This window comes from Dendrobium catenatum, unplaced genomic scaffold (assembly GCF_001605985.2).
Source record: "Dendrobium catenatum unplaced genomic scaffold, ASM160598v2 fragScaff_scaffold_620, whole genome shotgun sequence".
In the NCBI taxonomy this organism is placed as follows: Eukaryota; Viridiplantae; Streptophyta; class Magnoliopsida; order Asparagales; family Orchidaceae; genus Dendrobium; species Dendrobium catenatum.
In genome coordinates this window covers 131,928-158,786 of record NW_021319082.1, presented here as the reverse complement: position 1 = coordinate 158,786, position 26,859 = coordinate 131,928, and the positions used below count along the sequence as shown (strand labels likewise).

The 26,859-nt window shown below is 31.5% G+C and overlaps 1 protein-coding gene across 1 annotated transcript; it reads right to left on the bottom strand.

Moving 5' to 3' along the window:
• Positions 1-26,242, bottom strand: LOC110092568 (COP9 signalosome complex subunit 3-like; the record flags this gene model as incomplete). Its single annotated transcript, XM_020817171.2, has 10 exons — positions 1-226; positions 313-385; positions 1,577-1,698; positions 1,785-1,943; positions 5,609-5,698; positions 13,949-14,011; positions 22,510-22,599; positions 22,673-22,730; positions 25,740-25,986; positions 26,119-26,242. Coding segments are annotated over 10 exons (1,092 nt in total), but the record flags the coding sequence as incomplete, so codon positions are not given.
• Between the last annotated feature and the right edge of the window lie 617 nt (positions 26,243-26,859).

Genomic DNA, 26,859 nt, shown 5'->3' with positions numbered 1-26,859 from the left:
CTTATATCAATATAATGGCTTGCAGTTCAGGCCAAGAACAAAGAGTGGTAATGCCTATTAATAAACTATCAAGATCTTTGCAACAAAAGAAACATACCCAATGGGAGGCTCCTTCGATCCAGCATGTTTCTTAAGATAGTTAAACAATCCCAAATCATCCTCACAGGAATTTATGAGGGACGGAATCAAAGTCATCAAAGTCTAATCTAGGCCTTTCTCTCCCAATCTGGAGCAATAACATAAAGTTCATCAGCACAAGATTTATCCTAAGTAAAAAAAATACAAAACACAGTCATGAATGAAGTGTTCTACCTTTGTAATGTAGGCTGGATCACAAGAAATGTGTTCATCTATTGCAGTTAATTTCTTTGACAAGGCCATCAATCTAAAAGCACAAGTAAAGCCACCTTAATGAATTTTAACCCCATGAAGTACATAAATGCAACAAATTCATCAAGAATTTTTCACCATACTCAGCAAGTTGGTTACTATGAAAATAATTGAAATAGTGCTATAGTAAGTAAGAGTCTAAAAGACAATAACAGTAGTTGACGAATGCTTTGTCTTAATTTGGAAAATGAAGGACCCAAGTAATCAATTACAAAGAAACTGGCACTTTGACTTTTCATGCTGTCTCTAATAGGTATGATATCAATCTGACTCCAATCAAGATTCACTCAGGTTATAATCGAATTTTTAAGTTTTTTTTTTTTTTTTTTTTTTTACAAACTAGATGATATCGGCCATACAGATTCCATTATGAAGATAATAAAAGATAGATAAATCATATTTATCAATAATGAGTTGCGCAATATGATGCAAGTGTACCTAGGAGCCATAGCTCATGAAGCATGCTATTTTAAAAATAATACAAATCTAAAAAATAAGGAATATTTATTAATAATTTAATAATACAAGAAAAAACTTTATTTGAAAAAAAAAAAAAAAGATGTCACATTAGTAGACAAGATTGTTTAACTTGAACATATATAAAGATTAATGAAAGACTATAGATTAAAATAAAGTATTTTAGCAAAGACAAGGATTAACTTGAAGAAAAAACAATCAAGATTATAAGAATACAGAATAAAAAAAATTGAAGAATATTAAAACATAGGTTTATATCATCATCATTAACCTTATCCCAACTATTTAAATTTTGAAAAAAGATTACACTTTTATTTCTTTATAAACCCATATTCAAATTCAAAATCAAAACTAACTAATCATGCATGGAAACCTGATCACTATATAGGTCGAAATATCCTCATATTCCTCATCATTGTCATCTCCTACATAATATTTTTCATCACCCTATTAGTGCCATGTGCTAATCTATATAACTTATAGGGCAAATAGCATATGCTATTGATCCTTTGTGTCTTTCAATAGTCGTAGTAGTGGGGAGCTATAACACATACTATTTTACACTATTGGCAAATATGCGACAAACAGTCAACTTGTAATAGTTCGTTGTTCATAGTACAATTCACATATGTAATAAGTAATTTGCAGAAATGTAACTTTTTTATGATGTCCTACTAACACCTTGATCACTAAGAAGCTGTTTCCTTACCTTTGAATTGATGAATCAATTTGGTCAATCATCTCACAAGTCTTGTATTGCTCTGGATCCTCATGAAAACTGACCATACCGTCCTTCTGATTTATTGTCGCAAATATATCCCCATCTTGAATCTAGATTTAAGGAAACGAATCACAGCTTCAGAAAACTAGCCAGAAACTTATAACAAACTGCACAAATATAATACAAGAAAAATCACCATTTGAAGCACTCGCATTTCAGCTTCTTTTGAGGTGTTTAGGTGAACCGCATTGGCTATATCTTGAAGTGACAAAGTTAGGTAAGTTTGAGTCAACCTCTGGATATTGCGCTTGTACAAAGATGAAAGAACTTGTTTAACCAATCCAAGATTATTGTCCTGAAAGGCAATATGCGTGAATAAATTGTCATAAAAATAAAATGAGGATCCTATCTAAAATACTAATAGTCTACTTCATAAACCTACTATATTTTCATGTAACAATTCAAAACATAACGAAGTTAAAAAGAAAGGCTATTCCAAACATGATGAGTAGAAATGAATGAAATAATAAAGGTAGATAACAGCTAGAAAACACAGCCAATAGTAAAATTATGGTAAAGAACAAAAAAAAATGTAATCACCAAAAATATGACATCATTCATTGACCCATCCCAAGGGGTCATCTTTATAAATCTTTCTCCCACGTTTTTATTATCTGCCACATTATGTCGACTATATTTCTTTGTGCAAGCCTATCCAACATCTTCTAACCAGATTTAACTAAAGCTCTGCACTCATTCTTCATTGTCCATCCTTATTTTATATATTTATCTTATAGATTTATCTCCTGCTATAACTAGTAAATGCCCAAATCATAAGTTTATTTTCCACCATAATATCTTATATTAGTATACTTCCATCATCTCCCTTATAGAATCATTGCCGACAACAAGCAACAAAAATGAAAATAAGGGAGGATTTCTTTTGATTATTTTTAATGTATGATTTGCTATATAGAGAAGAATTAAGTATAGGGGAAGAACCATGTAAATAAAGAGGGAATTTTAGAGATTAGCCAAACAAATGCCTCAAGGAAGAGTGATATAAGATGGAGAGGAATAATGTATGAAGAAATTCTAGAAAGGGCAATCAATCCTACAGGGATGCCAAAAGAAAATACTTGATTCCATCTTCAAAAATTAAATAATAAGACTCTGGGCATTATTCATAAAAAAATTCAGATTTCAGTTTTCAAGATTTACTATGACACACTTACTTTACAAAACATACTAGAATCAAGGCAATCTTTGAAGGCTATGTTCACCTCCACATAATTAAATTATGTTTAGCCTAAGAAACCTGAAGATAAAAAAGTCAATGAGATTATTTTGAGTTGAGAGATTTTGGTCATGGGTGACATGTCATCACAACTACTAAGCCTTTGGTTCATGTTTTAAAAATGTTTGATGTGGTTAAAAAACAAGCTATGGACTTTATTTATAATGCAAAGATAAGGCAAAAGAACTGATAGCATAGAACTTTGGAAGAGATGAGTGCAGCTGTAAGAAAATTTAGGAAATCGTAGATGAGAAATGATAGCTTCATCTGCATCAATAATTGCACGCCACTGATCACTAATTGAATTCTCAATATTAATATGCAAATAACAAGTCAACCAATCTCAAATTTGGTTTGTACCACTATATGAATAGATAAATCACTAACTCAACTAAGAGATAGAAGATTGATCTTTAGATGGTCGCTTCTAAAAAGAAGATTTCTTTAGATTATAGCAAGTCAAAGACAGTATCAAAATGTTCCCCAGGTAAATTTCTACATTTATTGATTAAATTTCACAAAATGTAAATACTATTCTAATTGTGTATTTTGAAATATTAGTTGAGTGATGGCTTCACTTTAGACATAGCACTCCTGAACTATAAAGATTTGTAATAAAAGTACTGGGTTTTACATGCTCTTCAATAGGGTGTGAATAAAATTGATGTATACTAAGTTCAAAGAGGAGAAAACATCTTACTATCTTAAGGAAGAACTCATTGGTTTAAAATATGTACAACAAGATAATAAAAGATGAACATATGAAAAAGATAGTTTTGGAAGATTATGAAGACCCATTAGTTCATAATTATGAGCCAACAGATGATGAATGATTTATGAATGATGAAAATAAAATTAAATAATTAAAATTACAAGAAGAAGATCTAAATGTTGACTTCTTTGATGGAGGAAGGAATAAAAATAACAAAGTCAAAAAAAATTAACAAAAACATAAAATTTTATGTAATAGCAATTATAATATCGAAGCAATTTTTATTTTATAATTTAATTATTATTTGTTATTAATTAGGGAAAAGAAAGATGAATGAAATCGAACAAAAGAAGGATTGCAAGGATGTTGACACAAGTAAGAATAAGGGAAAAGAGAAAGAATTCCATTATAATGATGATTCTAATGAAGACCCATTAAGTGATTAGTTTAAGTGAGACTTTATATTAATAAATTATAAAATTAATAACTGAGATTATTTATTTATATTAAATTAGAAGAAATTTATTGTTATGAACATATTTTGACTTAACAGTGATCATACTTCGATGCTAAAATGTTTCTTTATGTTTTCATTTTTTTTAATTTAATAATTAAATTTGAGGCTTACAACCCACCTCATGAATAAAAAATGACTAATATCCAATTGCATAATTCTAAACGTCCTCAGATATAATGTGACCAAGTGCAAAAAATGATGTGTAATGATGCACATATATGCAAATAGTTAGAATTGATGTACGATGTGTGGCTTTGCTAGTTGCAGGCAAGCAAAGGATGAGATGGATGGAGTATTGTGGCTTTTGAAGAGATACAAAGTGAGAGTTGGTGAATGGAACGATTGCAAAAAAAAAACTATAGATCAACATGTGAGGGGTAGAGTGTGAAGGATTTTTATTAGGGAGAGAAATAAGGAAAATACTAGAGATAAATAACAAAGAAATAAACAACTGTAAGAGATAGGAGTAAGAAAGATGAAAAGGAGAGACAAGAGTGTGTGTAAGAAAGGTATTATATGATAGGAGAAAGTGTAAGATGATGGTTAAGTAAGGCTAGCGGTCATGAATGGCCATGGAGATTTCTTCAACTATAGCAATTTTTAACTTTAAATTAATGTTAAATTCATGAACTTTGCTTTTGATATCAAATTGACATATATATATATATATATAGGCCTTTTTGAAAATGGCAAATTATCTCTAAAAAAATATGACAATACCATAATAGTCTTAAATAACAAATGGCACTTAAAATATTAATAATTAACTAAATGGCAACTAAGGAAGACCACACAATAAATTATACTAAAACTATAGATTCATGATTAATGATTGATGTAGACTTGTACTACATCAATCAATTTTTAGTTTATCACATACATGCAAACCCTTCTTAATATTCTCATTTATGCCACATTTAATTTGTCATTAGACTTGTTTATTTGCCCAATTAACCAATATTAGCCACCTAACATAGGCACCATAAGCACAATGAATTAAAATTACCTTAAATTTTCCATGATATGCGCTCAAATGCATAGTTACTCGGTCATTTTATTTTAACCACCCAATTTAGTTCTAAAAGGTGTCCCCATCTATATCCATATTTTTTTACAAATAGACCCAAAAAAACTTAACTTTATCAAAAACATGTATCAAAGGATTTTTAGGAACATTGTCTGATAATATTGCCCTTTAACTTATATATTATGCCCTCAATCTTTATTCGACAATCCCAAAGCCTCTTAATTTCTGAAAAATTCCTCAATTATTCTACAATTTCACATAAGATGTCCTGCAAATGTGTTTAATTCCTCTACCACTTCTACAAATATTTGAATATATTTTATAAGCATCTCCAAAATCAATATAAAATAAAAATAATCTCAAAATCTTTTTTATGTAACCATAGGATTAAAAAAAATTGAGAAATGAATGATAATTTTTTAAGGGTTCTAAGAAAGAAATGATAAGAAAAATTAACAGACACTCACAGTTTGGAATTTCTCCACATTAGTCTGGATAAATGCTTCTAGCTCTGAAAATTTTCCTGTTGCATACGAACTAGCCAAACCAACATACGGCTGCCAAAGGAAGAACATGAAACCAGATGAAACTTCCATCAAATGCTAGGCTCTCCAAAACAAAACATGCATATAAATATTGGAATGGACTCTGATTTAGCTAGTCTGTGACAAGTTAACGTGTTCTTGTATTACTTCAAGTAGCATCTACTAAAAAACATTATACAACTAATCACAAGGCCTTCAAGACAACAAAAAGACAATTTTTCTTTCATATTTAAGTAAAAGCATATCAGCATAATTAGATTCTGAAAATCAAATATGTGTCAAATATTGCTTTTTTGACAGAAGAATTGCAAAGAAAGAAGGCTAAACGCTTGTTAAATAAAAATTAGGAATGTTCTTTAAACACTTGAAAGAAGGCTAAAGCATGTCATCTCACCAAAATGTTCAACCAAGGTTGAGAAAACTATAACCGATATAAAACCGAAAGAAAAAAAGGTTCGAGATTCAATGGTTCGACCGACATGAACCGAATGATGTAATAAAAATTAAAATTATTTAAATAATACTTAAATGACATAATAATGATATAATAGTTCTGAAATAATGTAAATTTATTAATGAAAACAAATAAATTCATATTAAAATGATATATTCTATAACTTTAAATTTATATATATTCAATCTTTTTAATCCACATTTAACATAAAGTTAGTTCACATAATAGTTATAGATTTAATATAATTAATTGATTTTATATTATATATTTAGATATAATTTATACCTTTAAATTATATACAAAATTTAAATTATAAAATTGCAGTTAGAAATCGATGGAGAGATGTGGTTGGCCTCTTTCTATGGGTTTTATTGGAAATAGCTTTATGATCATATCATTGAATTTGAACACAAGTATTCTCTCTACTATAATGAATGACATTTAGATGATAAATTCAAGGCCTTCCTAATAAGATATGAGCCCTAGGGAGTACATCATACCATATATGATCAACATAGGTTTGATTTCTATAGGGCATTAAACATCTAATTGTGATAGGTGATGTCTGGTTCACCCAGCTCATATAGAAAGGCTTTGGGTGTGGCTTAGTCTCAAGGCCTACAATAGTGATGGCATGGGTGGATATGACATTGATCACACTACCTCCATCTACAACTATTTTGCACTTCTTTGCATATGACATATATTAAGAAAATGTTTTTCCTTCTCCCGTCTTCCTATCCCCTAGATGCAAATAAACATCTCATCACATCTGAAGGATCTCCCACATTCTCAACTTTCTCAGTAGAAAAAGGAGCATCATCATGACTTTCCTCTGCCTCATCATCCACTCTCTCTTCTTCTAAATCTTGTTCAGCTTCATCGAATACAAGATCTTAGCCTTACACTAATGCTCTATATAACCTTTCTAGTGATATTTGAAATATATGATATCCTTAATCTTAGAGGATGACTTAGGTGTACTTCGACTTGGCTAAGCACTAAAAAAAGGGTGTCGGTCTAAACGTAGACCTATGGGAATAATATGAGGATGATTCAAGAGATGAGCTTGGACCTCTAGCTCTAGATGAAGAAGTTTCCCTCTTATGCTTCTTTGGAAGTAAATTATAATGAAAAGCATCTTTTTGGATTTGAGGGTCATGTAACTCTCTCTCTCTCGTATCTAATCTCACTCCCAAGACAAAAAGTAAATTTGTTAGCTAATTTCCACAAACATATTTATATATTCTACCACTTGCAGATTAACTGGCCTATGAATCGTCAACTGTTCATGTATTTTCTTAACATGGTATCTAGAACAGTACTTAGCCCTTAGTATTTCTTTCATCTCTACCCAAATAATATCTTCTTAACTTTTCTTCCTAAATCAAAACTTTGGTCCAATTAATTTTTGCAAGGCCGACGAGTTTCATTTTAGCCATGGCAGTTTTTTTATAGTCATTCATTTGGCACCAATCAAGAAATTCATCCATTTGTGTAAGCCAATCTAAGAACATATTGGGGTCTTGAACTCTATCATATGTAGGAGCATTTATCTTACCTTCTTTTGGGGTTAATTAAGTTTTTATGAATCTTAGGCTGATCATCTCTATAGAAATTCCTAAAAGGTTCTTTTTTAAGATTGAATGTGCTCTCTATATGATTTTCAAGCAATCATCTCCTATGGTTTCAATTTCAATAGATTTTGAGCTAGAGTAGGCGTTTGAACCCTAACACTCAAATTTTGAACTTTCGTTGTTAAGTTCAAAATGAACTCTTGAAGTTTGTTATTTTTCATCAATTTTAAGAGCCGATGCATGTATCCTCCTATTAGTATTTGTCATTTTTTTAATATGAAATACTTTCTGATTTTAATAAAATGCATGCGAATGATTTTTTTAAAAAAATACTTCTAAGTCTTCACAAATTTGCAAATCACAATGAAAAATAAACTAGCACAAAATAACTAAACTAGAATTAGAATAAAATCCTAAATTATTCAAAGCAATTTTAAAAAACTGATAGGAAGTACTTGAGTTCTCAAGTATTCCTAACCAAACCAGTGAAAATACAGCAGCAAACTGCTGTCCACAGCAGAATTCAGCAGGAAAAACAACAAAACAGTGGGAAAAATAGGGAAAAGATGAGAGAAAATTGGAAGAACAGCTTGTATTTTACTAGTAGAAGAAGAAAACAACAAAGATACAATTGATCCTCAATTCGAGAGGAGGATCGCACTCTCCCAAATCTCTAGACGCCGCTAGAGCCCAAAGAAAACCTAAATCTAAGAGATCTCAAATTTCAGCCAAATTCAAGATGCCCAAACCCTAAGAAATTCAACTATTTAATGCATACAAATCAAAAGGAAATCCCTAAACACTCCCTACATTCAAATTTCCCTCTCAAAACGCTAAAAAATGCTTCCTAAAATGATATCTTCGGCTGGTCGGGCCGCTCGATCTCCGCAGGAGGCGGAGATCGGTCGCTCTTTGCGACTTGCCGGTCCCGCCTGGACCGGCTGGACCGGTCTAGTGGACCGGTCTAACAAAAACCTAGCCAACCCTAACAACTAGGAATTCACTTGGATTAAGATGGATGGAACAAGTTTGAGATTTTTCTAAGGTGGATTACAAACAGAAGAACACAATGACAGAAGATTGTTGTAAAGAAAATTGCATGAAAATTAAAATGCTACTCATCAGAGTAGTGGTTCAAGAGGATCACCCCATCCCCTTGAGTTCATCGGCCACCAAGCTACCAGAAATCTTGGATATTTCTCTCTAAAACATATAAGCAACCAATCTATCTCTTCATTTCAGTCTAAGAAATTTTTATACAACAGCAACTACATGAAGAGAAACACCCTTTATTTAAATTCAAAATAAAGAGTGAAAAGGAGAAGAGGGAGGGGTCATCCGCTTGATTGGGTTGACTAACAACAGCCTACAACCACTACCTCGTCTCATGCACAAGAGCATAGCTTCTCCTTGCATCCTTTTCCATCACTTGGACCTAACTTTTTAAGCACTAACAAAGCAAATTACATCCATTGATCTCTAGCAAAGTAAATTACAACACGATGTTATCCACACAACATTTAATAACACAATAACATGAAAATACATTAAAAACAATACAAAATGATGTAAGCCTTCATGGTTTTTTCATGGATTGAGTTTCATGTGATCTTGCTCTAGTGATAGGACCATCTTCATGTATTACATCAGTTTCCTAACATTTTTCTTTGATATAACTTTTTGTCTTGTGGTCATTGCACCACAAGTTGCCTTTAAGAAAACGCTTTTGTCCATCTTTTCAAAAGAGGACAATGGCAATAAGTTATTTATATTAAGCTATTGTAGTCATTGAGAAATGGTTATTGATCTTTTTCAATGCGGCAACACTGGCACACGATAAACGCCGTGGCGCTGACTAGTTAAAAAGCTTGTCAATTCGAGTCCCAACGCGAAGCACCACGACACTGTCTATACCAAGTGCCACAGCACTATAGTGACTTTTGACCATGCATTGAATTATCATTTAATTGTTGGTCTGACTGCTGAGAACTGCAACACTCGAGCACTCAAAGCCGTAGTGTTTGGCCTAATTATAATTAGGTGCTGAGGTCTGTTCATTTCATTGCATTCAGATTTCCTTCAAATTCCTAAGCTTTTTAGTTTCTTCTTGTAATAAGAGATGGCACCTAATATCACATCTAAGAAGAGGAGGGGCACCAACTCTTACAATTCTCACAAGTTTATGAGCGCAAAAGAGGAAGACAGATATAATCATTCAATAGTTCACAAACAAATAATCACTGTGAGAGAATTGAAGATTTCAATGGCTTATATAGAACTTACCTTTGTTAAAAGGGGTTGGGAAAATTTTTAAGATCCCTTTGTTTGTATAGTTCCTAATGTTAGGAAATTCTTCTCTAATGTAATGGAGACCCAAAACAATAAAGGGTATGTTTGGGACGGCTGCAGCAGTCAGTAAAGCAAATTGTAAAATTGTTGTACATAAAGTGCTTTCTGAAATTACTATATAGAAATCAGTATATTTTGTTTGAGAAGTACAACTGTAAAGTTGTTGTGCTGCAGCTATATGGAAATAAATTACCTTTATACCCTTATATATTGAGATAAAATAAATTACTTAAATATCAAAATTTTCAAAAAAGTTGTATGCTAATAAACTAAAAATTCTAAATTAAAAATTGTATCAACTTTTATGAAATGTTTTATAAATATTAAATATTATAATATAGTTTTTTAATAATGTTTTAGCAGATGAAACCCATTCGTCAAAAGGAGAAACAAAAATTTTGAAGCTTTTGAATAGCAGAAGGGTACACGCATAAAGATTTATGGTTGAATTGTGCCCTAAGGTGATACAAGCATTGGAAAACAATAATAAGCACAGCAATCATAACGCCAAAAAAGGTCGACATCTAATCTAATATCCAAAACTACATTCAACAAATAAGAAAGAAATTTTTAAATCGTGATGGGAAAAAAAAAGTTGGAGAATTGACTGCTTTTTTCTGTGTTATCCAGTAGAACTATGGCGAGCATCCGACTGAAATTGTCATCGCCAAGCTTTCCGATGAAAGCGGCCCGACCTCCAAGCTGTAACATGGCGATGGAAACATTCGCCGGAGCACCACCAGGAGCTTTGACGAAAGCTAGCGCCTCCACCAGGGAAACACCGGCAACTGTTGGAACGAAATCAATGAGCATCTCTCCGAAGCTGACTATAGTGACTTCGTTCGGTTTCATGTGGCCATCTAAATTGGCTGAATGGAGAGAGGTGGGAGTAGGTAATTAGCAGATCGAGGTAGAAGAGGTCAGACAGATTGGCGCAAGTCATCTGGAAAGTTGGGGTCGCTGAAGGCGCCAAAAGGACGAAGGTCACCAATATTTGCATGTGGGGGATTTAGGTCATTTTTCCACAGAAAGCAGCCGACCACGGGAGACCGTGAAAGGTCGCGATAAGAAGCTATGTGCCGCAAATTTTTTCTGACGCAGTTCTACTGCAATGCCCCAAACGATGATTTAATAGCTTTCCATAAAGCAAAGCAGCAGTGACGCCGTCCCAAACGCACCCAAAGTGTATGTTGGGGGGAACTGGGTTCCAATAGATAGTGTTTCAATTAATAAATTATATGAGAACACAAATATAGAGTTTGATGACTCTGTTTTTATTCATGCCCTCTATATTCTAATGAGATCCTTAGTCTTTTACTGGACCAAATACCAATGCCCAACAGAGATTAAGAAGGATAGAATAATGAACATTCATGCATCTGCTATGATTTTAGACGCAAAAGTCTGGCATTATTTCATTTCTACCAGGTTGATGTCCATTAGGAATATTAGTGAGGTGACTAAAGATAGAGCATTCCTAAATTTTGCTACTAAAAAAGTTATGATTATAGATGTAGGTAAAATAATTTATTAGTCCCTTTGGAACATGATTAAAGAGGCAACTTCAACAGGATTACGACATTCCTCTTTTGTTTATTCCTTGTGTGCCCAAGTAAGAGTCTTAGGGGATCCTAGGGAGGAGCAGCTTTTCCTTGGTGCTCCTCTTACAAAAAATAAGATAAAAACTTCTAGATTCCTAATAGGAAACCTGGTGAGAGTTTTAGCCAACCTAGGATTAGAGCCCCCAAGAATTTAGGAGATCAAGTGTCTGATCTCAAGAATCAACTGCAGAGGATGCATCAGAGGATAGAGAGGATGGAACAGGAACTTTATCATAGGATGGAGCACATTATGGACCAACAATAGAGGCAATTCCAATATGCTGGTGATTTTAACTTAGCATTGATTTAGATGTTCAAGAACTATAATTTCAATGCCAGTCCAGATCCAATCCATTTTCCAACAGCTCCAGCATATATACCCTAAAATGGACCTAATGCAGCAATAGAGGAGGAAGTAGAATAATACTAAAAAAAAGAGGAGGAAGTAGAACAAGGTTATTAATCTTATCTTGAAAAAAATAAATAAATAAATAAATAAGAGGAAGTGGAATAGTGAGAAAGAGTCCTATTTTGTTGTTTTTGTTTTTGTTTTTGTTTTTGTTTTTTTCTTTAGTTTCTTGTACAAGTTTGGGGGAGCTATTTGGTATTTTGGTGTATTTTTTTTTTTTTGTTCATTCACCAATCTGGAGAGGGAAAGAGAGAGGGTGTGAAAGTCGAAGAGAAGAGCTCTTGAGTGGAGAGGAACTTGTACTCACATAGCAATTCTTAGCTCTTTCTTACTTGATTTCAGAAACTTCAAATTTCTTATCAATGAAGTTCATATTTGTTTGTATTTCAATAGAATTTAGTTGCTAAAAAAATGATGTGATGTAGTGACATGTGTAATGTAATTTAGGTCTAAGTTATACACTGTGATGAAAGATGATTTTGTGCTCTTCCATAATTTAATTGTGTATTAACCATCCTCAAGTTTAAAAGTCGATGTGATCTATGACTTTGATGGAGGCATAGTGGAACAACAAGGATATGGATAAAATTCTGAAAATGTATAGACCTGATTTTTAGGATTTTGGGATCTCTAAGAAGATGCGTGTCATGAAGTATAGGTATGATTAAACAGAGTTAATCATACATTTATTAGAATTCTAACAAACTTGACAGAAACGAGAAATAAATTGAGCTCTGATCCCCACAATTAAAAATGAATGGACTGATTTACATCACACAGTCACTAAATCCATCATACATTGAAAACTCATTTTAATTTGAAAAAGTTTAAGAAGTTATTTGATCTATTTTCTTTGGCATCTTTAAAACTAATCATTTGGCAAGATAAATCTTATGGTTGAAGAAATTAATACTTATAAAAATTAGCATATCAATTTTATGTTGAAATGATACTCTACTCAATCATTATATTACTTGAATGGTATGTGCACTCGCGTAACACAGTTTGCAAAAAAGCGGATCACATTTTTTACAATGACTTTTGTGTTAATCAAAATCTGAGTTGAATTTATCAAACGCAAACACAACTGCTAGTAGTTCTTTTTCAATGGTGGTGTAATTGATTTGTGCTTCATATAAAGTTTTACTAATATAATAGATGGCATGAAATTTTAGTCTTTGTCCTAACACTGCTTTTGAATTGCCCTAACACTGCTATGCAAATATTATGTGTGTGTGTGTGTATATATATATATATATAATGGAGCATTGATTATCATTAGAACTAGCTGTCAATGAGTTCTAAATCACATATAACCCAAGTTTGTACCTTTTTTTTTAATAATGAAAATGCTAAAAAAGAATATTCCAAATGAGGACTACTGCACAAGTTCATTGCATATGACATAATTATAGTTAGTGAAAATCCTACCAAAACTAATAAGAAGATAAAAATTAGAAAAATATTCAAAAGATAGGAGACCAAGGATTTATAGAACAAAGTTTGAGCATATGATATGTAATTTTATTAAGTGAAAATTTAAGAATTATCAATTAACATTATTAATGATTAAGTAATACTAAGGCTTGATATGAACCAATCTTGTATTCATTATGCAGAAGAATAAAAAATAGAAAAAGGATATAACTTCCAATTTAAAAGGTCTGGCAGTAAATCATGAACAACTAACTCCAATAAGAAAACAAAAAATGGACTAAATTTCTCGTATTTTGAAAGCATGGAAACTACAAAGCCAAGTAAAAGGGAAGGCCAAGAATGTGAGATACATTCATATTATCAAGAAAAAGAATGGAAGCATAACAAAAAGGATGATAAACCTTCAACACAAAAAACAGAGAGTTTTTAGGACACCTGAGCATAGCTTTTCAGACTCCTTAGCACAGTTGATGCAGTATATTTTGGAAGCGAAGGAATCTGTCAAAGAAAACTAGTTAATCAACAGTACACAACTGCTTCAAGTCCTTTTATTAGTAAAGCCAAATCTAAGCAATTAACTATGCCAAGACAATTTCCAGCACACTTGTCTAAATAGAAAGGTGAAACAATAAGCAATCAACAAATTCTTTCTCCTGCATGTTTGAAGACCCAATGGAGCATCTGCGAATACATACAATTTTATCTTCCTATGTTCAAAGAAAAAGGAATGACAGTTAAGAGTTTTCAAGGAGACATGAAAATTATATTGGCCTAGCATATTAAGAGCCCACAAAGTGAGACAATGTTTCTTTATTCTATCATGTTCCAGTTGCTTTATGATGTATGAATACAGACACAACACAACATGAACACATGTTCTTTTTTATAAATTATTAATATTAAATGTGTACTTAAAATACCTTATACTAGTATCTTCAATTAAAAGTATTAAAGAATGAAGTATAATATCATATACTTCACATATGAAGCTTACCTATAGTAAAAAAAGAATAAACATTGTTAATTATGATTAAAATTCAAAATCTATCACTTGCAATAATTGTTATTTATCAATAGCACACTAATATTAGAATTCAGTACTCACTGACATATATTTTACTGACATAATGTTTGTTCACAAAATGTCAAAAAACCTAAAAATGAGTAACATTAATGTCCTCTTCGAAATAATCAAACCAAATATTAATATATGAACATATTGATGGTGCATCACCCATTCAAGTTAATACACTTAATAACACATACATCATCACCACAAGCACCAGTACCCTCTTCAATATCACAACACTTCATTGAGATAAAACATAGTTTTCAAAGCTAGCTCTTCAAGAGAGAGATTAGTAGCTTCAAGCATTCCATTGATATCCATTATAGTAAATGCATCCACACGAATGCTATACAACTTAGTTTCTCCTTAAGTATATTTTGGGCTACTAGATAAAAGGTGGAGCTTTGCGTGCACATAAATCAAATATTCATCCCGTTGAGTGATCTTGTTCCTCTCGAGTAAATTGAGAAAAGAATATGAACACCAATTTCTTTCACAATAAAATGAGAAATATGATTGTGCTAGAAATTTAGAAGCCAACCTTTATAACTATGGCCTTGTGGGGAACTAACACCATAAATCACCCAATAAGCCTTCTCATTTAGAAGTAAAAGCATAACAAAGTCAAAAAAAAGTAAACAAACTCCAAATTCAATATTGCTCTATCTTTTAATATTTGGAAAAAAATTCTTCAAACGTTTGTTACTCTCATTTGATACCTCCCGGTCTTTATGTGGAGAAACATGATTTATAGTTTCACTAAGCCAAGATGACAATAATACTTAATAAAGAATGCAACTAATAAGATTAATAGCTATGAGATGGCCTAAAGCATTAAACACTGGTTTGAATTACGAAAATGGATTAAGAAATAAAGAGAAGTAGCAAAAAATTCTCATACACCGCCTTATAAATGGGTGACTCATTTTCTCTCTTTCATTCATGTTGATATAATATCCCTTTCATATTTTTAAATCACAAACTCACACATCATATATAACGTGGAGACAAGGCTTGTTTGTAGTAGATACTCTTAACATCTCATACATCGGCTCCATAAAAGAAATAAAATAATCCATTTTCTCACTAAAAATCATCCAATTTATTCCCTCAAAACTTAGCCCAATCAACATCATCTTCTGGATGCATGCTCCACTTGTCACTAATTATTATGATTTGTAATCCTTATTTTATAATTTTGAATCGCCCAAGATTATGATTATTGATGTAAAGTAAGTTGTTGTTATAGTTAATAGTTTTAACTTCACAAATTTATTGAAAGTTGAAAGCCTCATTAAATGATTTATGATGAAGTTCTTTATGAATTTAGCATCTCTTGCAATGTTCCTGATCCAGTTTCATTCATCATAAGTGCTCTCATTCCCCTCTAACATTCCTAGGAGCACAAATATTTTTTAGTGTAAGATTTAATGTGCCAATAATACAACTAGTTCAAAAAACTAAGAATATATTGAGTCTCGATTATTGTTCATGCTGAGCTATATATTGATTGATGCACTGTAGGTGATTACTTGAACCATTTTATTAGAACCAACTCTGATAATCACTTCTTTGATATGACTTGTAATGTACAAATTATTGTTATATGCTCCTTCACAACTAATGGTCTTTACACAGGCTCAAATTTTGTAATTCTCATAAAATTGATAAGAGATATTCGTGCAATAGTAAAACCATCACAAACATTGGTAACTCTCTTTTTCATTCCAAGCTTCTTTGATTGGCACAAGCATTCTTTAAATGTTAGGTCTTTCCTTTTTAAGTAGTATTGTTTTCAAAAAATTTAAACCTGGGGGATATATCTTGTGGGAACTTTATTAGCTACAAAAAAAAAGAATAAAAATAATATGAATTCCTTACCAAATGAAACGGAAGGGCGGATGATATAAAATGTAGGCAATATTTCATGCAATTGATATCAAACATATAAATTATATGCTCTTTCAATAGTTGTATTTGATTCAAATATGTTCCTCTTTTTTGAATTATAACTCCTCGCCATAAGAAAATTTTCACTTGACAATGAGATAGAAAATTGATTCACTTAGGATCGTTCATGACTATAGGTTTTTATAAAGTCAACTACAGAACAATTACAGAGAAAATAGATTTTTTTTAAATTGTGATGTGTACAAATTATAAATTTCGACACAACAAAACTAAAATATATATATATATATATATTAGTATCAAATCATAACATAAGCTCAATAATATTCTCTCATAATTTTATTGTATGATACATTAACTTAATTTCTCTATAATTCACGCTCTTATGAAATACTTTTATTCTCAAAAATAGGAACCAATACAGTTCTTCTCCACTCATCTGACATCTTATTGATCTCCTAAGCATTTCAACACACATATTGAAACATCATCAAACACAATTGTTCTTTCCATGCTTTATTTTCTTTAAAGTCTCTCTAACTTCAATTTTACTAATGCAACAATAAAAATAAAATCTTTATTTTTATTTAGGGTGTAACAACCCAAAAGTTTATAATAAACTTATTTAAAAACATGAAAATTTTGAAATGGAGAGCAACGCATTGTGCTTGTGAGGACAGCGGCATCTGAAAATGCTACCACGACATTAAAGGCTCTATTCTACAGTAACTCTAGATTCAACATGCAGCACTGCAGTGCTAGGTCATGGGAGCGTCGCGATGTTGGGCACTGAAAAGCATTTTTACATATATTTAATCTAAATCCATGCCATCACCTCACTCCCTCCCTCACTCTCATTTTCTTGGCTGAAAAAGAAAGGAAATAGGAGGGGAAGAGAAGTGAGAGAGGAGAGGAGAGAGATGAGAGAGAAAGCATTCTGGGGCTTTTTCATCCGATGCTCTTGTTATGAATTTTGTTCTATTTGAAGTAAGTGACTATAGTCTTACTTCGGTGTTCAATGGTTTTGATTTTTACAAGTTTTCTCTCTTTCAAATCGATAAAAAAGCAATTATTCCTGATTTATCAATTTTCTACCATGTAACTTTTCGTATCTGATAGATATGATTTTTACGATCATTTTGACTATAACATTATTGAATTTCACTGGGTAAAAAGAAAGTTATGAATTTCTGAAGCTATTGACTAGTATACAGATTTTCCTATATTTTATATATTCATGCATTTCATATGCTAAAGAGAGACAGACACTACTGATATAAGATAAACGTTGCATTTGCATGTAAGCAAGGAAGACTAGTTGTTAACACTATATTTAATATGGATTAGCTTTTAAAACATAATACCCTGCAAAGGACAGTATGCCTAAAGGATTTCCTTAGAATAAAAGGTTTGTGATGTAATCCTGGTTATAGCCTGTAATTGATTGACTAGATTAAACCGACGAGTAAAGGGGGACAGCTCCTTACTAACCATTGAAAGCCACCTGTGAATTTACTTAAGATAATATACAATCATAGTAAGATAAAGATCGATGATCAATTGGCCGACGGTTGGAATTAAATTAAAGATTGATAACCAACTGGATGAAGGTTAGGGGTAGATGGATGAAAACATTACATAAAAGCTGGATGTCCTACCTTGCACTTCATAATTACATTTATATGATAGTAAATTGAATTATGATAGATAAAATTGATATAAAAAATAGCATTTTTACTGATAAGTACACTAACATAGCATACTAATATAGCACATTGATTGATAGTTCTTTTTTTCTATTTTTCTTATAGTTTGATAAATATTTTTTTGTTTTATTTGATCATATTAATTTTACTATTGATTGATATAGATTTATAGATTACTTCTTTCTTATACTGATAGAAAATTGACTGTTGATTAATATAGACTAGAACTACAACAGACATATTAATTCTTTTACCTTACATTGAATACATTAGTAAATTTTGATTAATTGTTGGACTATGTGCTTATTATATGATTTCAAGTAAATTTAAGAAACCTACAGCCTAAGGTTAGGTAGTGATTATATTTTAATTCTACTTTTAGCCCTTTGATTTTATATATATTCTTTTGTTGGACTTTGAAACAAAAATATAAATATTGACAATGAAAATGTATTATGTTTATCACTATTTAAAATTTTCATAAATTCAATTAGTTAGCTCCAATGAACTAGTTGTTAAAAAAATAAAAAAGATCATAAAGAGAAAGAAAAATAAAAAAAAAATTCTTCCACTTTAGATTCCAGACATGACATAGGATGCTAAAGTCATTAAAGTCGATCATATTCTCACAATCTTTATTGAAATACTTATTGAATACATAGGATGCTAAAGTCATGACATAAGATGCTAAACTTGTTATGAATTTTGTTCAATTTGAAGTAAGTGACTATAGTCTTACTTCGGTGTTCAATGGTTTTGATTTTTACAAGTTTTCTCTCTTTCAAATCAATAAAGAAGCATTTCTTCCTGATTTATCAACTTTCTAACATGTAACATTTCGTATATTATAGATATGATCTTTACGATCATTTTGACTATAACATTATTGAATTTCACTGGGTAAAATAAAAGTTATGAATTTCTAAAGCTATTGACTAGTATACAGATTTTCCTATATTTTATATATTAATGCATTTAATATGTTAAAGAGAGACAGACACTACTGATATAAGATAAACGTTGCGTTTGCATGTAACCAAGGAAGACTGGTTGTTAACACTATAATTAATATGATTAGCTTTTAAAACATAATACCCTGCAAAGGACAGTATGCCTAAAGGATTTCCTTAGAATAAAAGATTTGTGATGTGATCCTGGTTATAGCCTGTAATTGATTGACTAGATTAAACCAACGAGTAAAGGGCGACAGCTCCTTACTAACTATTGAAAGCCACCTGTGAATTTACTTAAGATAATATACAATCATAGTAAGATAAAGATCGATGATCAATTGGTCGACGGTTGGAATTAAATTAAAGATTGATAACCAACTGGATGAAGGTTAGGGGTAGATGGATGAAAACACTACATAAAAGCTGGATGTCCTACCTTGCACTTCATAATTACATTTATATGATAGTACATTGAATTATGATAAATAAAATTGATATAAAAACTAGCATTGATACTAATAAGTACACTAACATAGCATACTAATATAGCACATTGATTGATAGTTCTTTTTTTCTAATTTTCTTATAGTTTGATAAATATTTTTTTGTTTTATTGATCATATTAATTTTACTATTGATTGATATAGATTTATAGATTACTTCTTTCTTATACTGAAAAAAAATTGACTATCGATTAATATAGACTAGAACTACAACAAACATATTAATTCTTTTACCTTACATTGAATACATTAGTAAATTTTGATTAATTGCTGGGCTATGTGCTTATTATATGATTTCAAGTAAATTTAAGAAACCTGCAGCCTAAGGTTAGGTAGTGATTATATTTTAATTCTACTTTTAGCCCTTTGATTTTATATATATTCTTTTGTTGGACTTTGAAACAAAAATGTAAATATTGAACATGAAAATGTATTATGTTTATCACTATTTAATTTTTTCTTAAATTCAATTAGTTAGCTCTGGTTATCACAAATTTCTAAGTATTTATATCTAAACTAATTTTTATAACAATGCTTCTTATTGTTTATATTTTCTTACATATTTTGATTCCGCCACAAACTATTTTACTATTATGAACTTTTCCTTTTGAAACTTCAAGCACATAATTTGTAACATTCTTAAAATCACTAGGTACATTTTCCCATTTAATATTAGCTTTATCGTGAACAACCAAAATTTTGAGATTTGAAATCTTAAATCTTACTCTCAAAAATAGTTTTATTAGCATTCTTTAAATGTTTGCATCTAATCCTATGAAAATATTTTACTTTATTTATCATATCCGCTCATTCATTTTAAAGTCCAAAACTAATAAACAATAGTGTGTATATAAACTTTCACTAAAAATAATTTTATAATCTCTACAATTTAAATGATCTATTTTTTATATAAGAAATAAATAATCAGAGTTTCACTATATCCATTCTTATAAGTGATGAGCTACTATTCTTTTTTTTTCTTAAATAAGGAATTAGCAATTACAAAATCATAAACTAAAACAAAATTTATAATGGTGCTACCACCTTCGTTAGTCACTCCAAATTTATAGTCACTATGAATATTTTAATGTCTTCTATCACTCTACCAACATATCTATTTAAATCTCATCTAATAAAAACTCTTCATTTAAGAGGTATTTTTTATATTCATTTTTCAAGTCATTTCAAAATTTAAATTTTGAACACATATCTAAATCTACCAGAAGAATAAAAGCACTTATAATATTAAATGATTCATGCCAAAATTGTTCGATAAATTTTACACTGATTATTGACTAACATACACAACAACTCTTTATTTTTCTTATCTAAGGCTTGAGAACTGACAACAACAATATTATATATATATATATATATAATAACTAACCGCCCCACTATAATAATTTGTCAAAGGAAATAAATTTAAGATTATTCTCAACTCACAGCGAGCCAATGTCTTATCAAGCATATCGTTATGTTCTCTCTCAAAAGATTTCATAATAATCACATGACATGTGTCCCCTAATAGATGATTTCACTAATAAATGACACCACTAAATAATGTTTATATTTTATAATCAAAACCCTCTAAATGGGAAATGGCTCCACAAAATAATATTATTGAATTATAATCACAGCCAGATTAATTGACATGCTCCCAAATAGTTCCAGCCCCTTGAGTTCTGAATATAAGGTGCAATTGGGCACAAAGCCCTTTGTCAGCCTGACAAAGATCAATTTTAATTTGTACTCATACAAAACATCTATCCCAAATCTTTAAGGCCTCCTGGACAACGCAATCAATGCCTATAAACAAGGGTCATTTGGTCAGCTTGAGCTAATCACCTACATTGACTAAGTAAATAATGGATCATGCAATTCTTTTTAAACTATGGGCAGTGTATTTCCTCAATTTAAAATCAAATTGCTACTTACACTAAACACTTAGTGCCTACCAATTAACTTTAATCAAAAATTCTCTCTCGTCACTAGGAAGGGCAATTAATCATGAGGGATTACACTCATAAGAAATCTAAAATCAGGTATCGAAGTGCTCATAAAATAGGGGCAACCGGGCAACATCTCTAGGTAGTCTTTTGCAATCTAGTTTGCCTTCTAAAAATATAATCCTAAGACAATTGTGAATTTTTAGTGCTTACATGAATCTGAGAACTTATAATTCATAATCCATTATTTGATTTGGGATTATCTACTCCTATGGCAAGAATAAAGAAAATTTCACCATTAAAACTTCATATCAATTTGTCGGACAGTAGCCTAGAGAAAGTAAGGCCTTATTTATCCTACTTGGATTGAAAACTAAAGTTCTAGCAAACTTGCTTACAAGTGTCTATTTTGGCGTGATCATAGCTATTTGTAAAAATAGTAATAGAGTTATTTCAAGAAAGCAACTTTTTCTAAAGTTGTTGTAAGTATTAAAAATATATTTACTTTTGAAAAGAATCAGATAACGCATTCTTACAGCAACCATATTCTAACAAATCCAAATGTCAAAAGTAGTTTCTCACTACAGAAATTTCTAAAAAAAGTCAATAACACAATAGCCAAATAGACGTACAACAGCAGACTGTAAAGCAATGCAATGAAAACGCTAAACACTAAGTCAATTTAAATTCTAGCACAAATTGAAGAAAAACGGAAGAAAAATAAATGTGACTAGGAAACCCATCAATTATTACACATAATAGTCATTAAATACGGTTTTTGGCTTATAAAGCAGGTTTTAAAAAACACTTAACAGAAACCAGGAGAAAAGGTCAAAGAATACAAATCACAAGTGGCACAATGAAATATTATGGCATGCATGAACAAAAAATTGAAGAAAGCTACATACCTGCCCAAGATGAATAAGCGCAACAAGAATATATTTTTTGTATGCTTCTATGGCTATCGCATTAATCGTTGACATTGGTGCAGTAACAACCTGTCAATTGCAATTTACTATCAAAAACATTTGAAGGCAGAATTAGAATCCAAACTGTATGCTAGTTACACACATTATGAAGACACTCCAAAGCTTTTGAAAATCGCTTTAACCCAATATTTATCATTCCCCTGTCACTCAAGAAAAAAAACAAAGGAAATCAGTGATATTTCTTCTACAACTACGTTAGAAAGAAATGCGATAATGATACTACAACATATAAAATAAAATTAATGATAATACAAGAATAAATAAGAATCCTAAAGTCCTGAGCAATCTTGAGGAAGATAGTAACCAGGTTAATACAATGAAAACAATTTGGTCCCACAAAGAGAATTTATAAACACAAATGAAAATCAAAACATCGTAGAATAAGGAATGACAAATACTATAAGTTCCTGCATATGGAAAAAAATGATCATATCATACAAATCAAAATAATGCATCAGTATTTTACCTATTATTTTAATAGTGCACGGTACAGGAAGGGGTAAGCAGATTTACTTGTCCAGCATGTATTTTGTGCAATATAAAAATATGGATTGTGTTATTACATGCAAAGGCTTGTAGTGTTACTCAATATGTTTCACCCGTATAAAATGGTAAGAAAAATAATAATAATAAATGCTCCTGTCGAGTTGAGATTTTCATCATCATCATTAGCCTTATCCTAACTATCAAAACTAGCTTTATGAATCCTCATCTCCATTTGTTATGTTAAATTAAGAGAATTGGAAAGGGAAAAAGCTTAATTTTATTATACAAAACTATCCCTATTTATAGATCTATATAAGATTTCAAAATAAAGAAACAAATAACTATAGAATCATATATAATTGCCTTAATAAAATCCTTCCTAAATCAACCACCAAAATATAGGAGGAGATCAGCGTGATCCAAGTAAGCCTCCCACGGATCCCCATGCTGGCCGTGAGATCAAGGCCAATGGATGGATGAGATTTAACAATGTGACTCAGGTGAGCCTCCCATGAATGTCTTAATAAAATAACTATAGAATCATATTTATAGATCTATATAAGATGTCTTAATAAAGAAACAAATAACTATAGAATCATTCATAATTGCCTTTATAAAATCCTTCCTAAATCAGTCACCAAAATATAAGAGAGATCAGTGGATCCAAGTGAGCCTCACACGGATCCCTATGCTAGCTGTGAGATCAAGAGCCAAGGGATGGATGACATTTAACAATGTGATTCAGGTGAGCCTCCCACAGATGCCCATACTGGCCGTGGAACCGTGAGATCAAGGGTCAAGGGACGGCTAGGATTTAACACTCCCCCTCAAGTTGGGGAATACAGATCTGTCATTCTCAGCTTAATAATCTATCCCAGAAAAGTAGAGGTATCAAGTCCCTTGATAAGAATGTCAGTAGCATCGATTTCATCCTTTTCCTACATCCCAAACATCTCAGTTTCACCTTCAATAAACTCTCACTGCTCTTTCTATAGGAGCAACACATCTACATCATCACCACAACAACAACAACAACAACAACAACATCAAGCCTTTGTCCCACTACGTGGGTTGACTACATAAATCCTTTTCTCCATTATAACCTGTTAAAAGTCAATTTCTCGTTTAAATCTAATAAAGAAAAATCATTTCTAATATTTTCTAACCAAGTCTTTTTAAATCTACATCTACCTTTCTTAACAAAAGTCAAATCTAATACCTCTACTTTCCTAACCAAATCATCGGAAGGCCGCCGTTTTATGTGACCAAACCATCTAAGGCGGCTCTCTCTAATCTTATCTTCCATTGGAGCTACTCCAAACTTTTCAAGTATAAGCTCATTCTGTATCCTATCTCTAAGGGTAAAGCCACTCATCCACCTAAGCATCCTGATCTCTACAACACTTAGTATTATGCTTCTCTTTTAATGGCACATCTACATCACCATCATATAAAATTTTATGCATTCTTGTATTTTGATCAAAAGAATCAATAATGCCATCAAAGCTACCAAATATTTATCTTTGAACCAACAATTGTGTCATCCAAGGCTTTCCTATGCTTCCATAGTCCAGAAGCCTCTTGTACACCCTAAGCACGCTTCCATCTTAATTTTGCCTTACTAATATCTTTAACATGGTTGTCATCTTTAACCAAATCTTTTACATTAGACTTTTGAGAAGAGATAACTTCCTTTAATTTCAATTATTTGTCTTCAGCCTCAGCATGCTTAACTCCTTTCTGCTTCTTAGTGCCAGCAATTTGCTTGTTTTCTTAGAATCTCACTTTAACTTTTCTTTGAGATACATTTATTCCTCTATTACTTGAAAGCTTGTTGTCATAATTACTCCGAGCTTTTTTCTTATTACCAACTCCATAATGATCATTGATATTTGACAACTGCAATGAAACATTTCTTCCTCCTTCGCGAGAACTTAGATCTGACCTTCTATCAAGCTTTGTTGTACCTGGATCCAAGCTTTGTTTAGTATTAACTCTAGATTTACCACTATGATGGTGAAATTCATCCTTTTTCTTTGCAGCCATGGAATCAACATTCCCATTATGAAAAGATCCATTATTCGTCACCAATTTGGAAGATCTGTCTGCAACAGCAACAACTTTTTCAGGATAAAAAATTTCACTTTCCTGTTGTGCAGATTCTTGAGGCAAGTCATCAGAAAGGAACCGCTCAGATAATTTATGGTCAGATTCCTGATTTTAACCAAAATCATTGTTTTCATTCTGTATCAAAGAATAGGTTTACCCTGAAATACAACAGCAATAATTTTGTTTAATCACTTAACAGAGCACCATTGCCATTAAATAATTTAGCCAAATATGGCTTTAGTTTCAAGGAACAGTAAACAAGCACTTTCTCAGATAGCTTCTTGGATGTATGTATATATATATTGAATTTTTAGATATCATGAGTTTAAATTCAAAAATTACCCAACTTCCATTTGTTTGTATCATAGAATGGAAAAGATACAGCCTAGTTCACAAAATTTTCATTGATTATGTATATAAGACATGCAAAAAATACTATTATTTGTTAACTAATTCAATCTGATGCACCATCAGCATGTTTTCAATCACTTTTGGATTTTTTATGAGAAGAGAATTGTAGCACAAGTATAAACAATGGCAAGATATATCCTTACCCATAGTAACAAAACAGGAAGAAGTCCCTGGGCTGATCAATCTCCAACACCTCATCATCCAAAACACTTGTGCCTGCTTGGTAGCACTTTGACAGTAAACAAAGGAAGAGGAAATCAGAGTGAAGTGCAGTCAATTGCTCATATGAAGATTGAAGTTTGCGAACAGCAGTCCTCAATGGAGCCACCCCATGTATGGGCACCTGATGCTGTATTACTAGATCTTTGAACCTCTTGCAAACAGATATAACTGGAGAAAGATGAAAGGCACAGGCATAACAATTATCATTAAGAAACATTTCAATAACTAGAAAAAAAAAAGAAATTTGAAGAGAGAGAGCAGCTAATTCATCATTGTTTAGGGCCATTGAACAGATCATACATTTGTCCGGTGCCAGCCGTATCTGTTCTGATGAGCAGAAATTGATAAATCCAACAACACATGCAAGGAAACTGCTAATGTTCTCTCTCAAAATAGGTCCAGAAGAGTATGCTTCCCTATGAAATAATACATAGCCATATAATTGATATATAATTAAAGGGAAACAAGAACATCCAAATCATATTTAACAAAATAAGGCAATGCGTCGTAGTAAGCCATTGTAGTAGTGGAAAATAAGCTTTCAAAAAAAAGCAAAAAAAAAGCAAAAAGATGGATATCAAAATAGAAATTAAAACAAGTGTCAGGAACTCTTTTCTTTACATTTTGGTGTATAATAATGCATGTCGAGGGAATCGAACTTTAAAACGAGGTTATATGAAATTTTGAAGCAACAACTTATGTAAACGGTCGATCACCCCACTTGATAAGGCTGCACCAGTGAAGTGCATTTGATATATATATATATATAACAGAACACTACAAGAATACAATTGATTTTGAGGAATCAAACCGTGTTGAAAATGCACACTGCAGTAATTGGTGGGCACAAATAAGTAACTTATGTAACACAAAAACGCAGATCAAAGCCATATCCCTTATGTTAGGGAAATTATTCCGTGCGGAGTCCGGATGGTAAAGAACCGTCCGGATGTGAGTATACATAGTGTGTACACTTAGTATAATTTTATACATAGTTTGATTTTTTTATACATAGTGTGTACAAACACTGTGTACACTCAC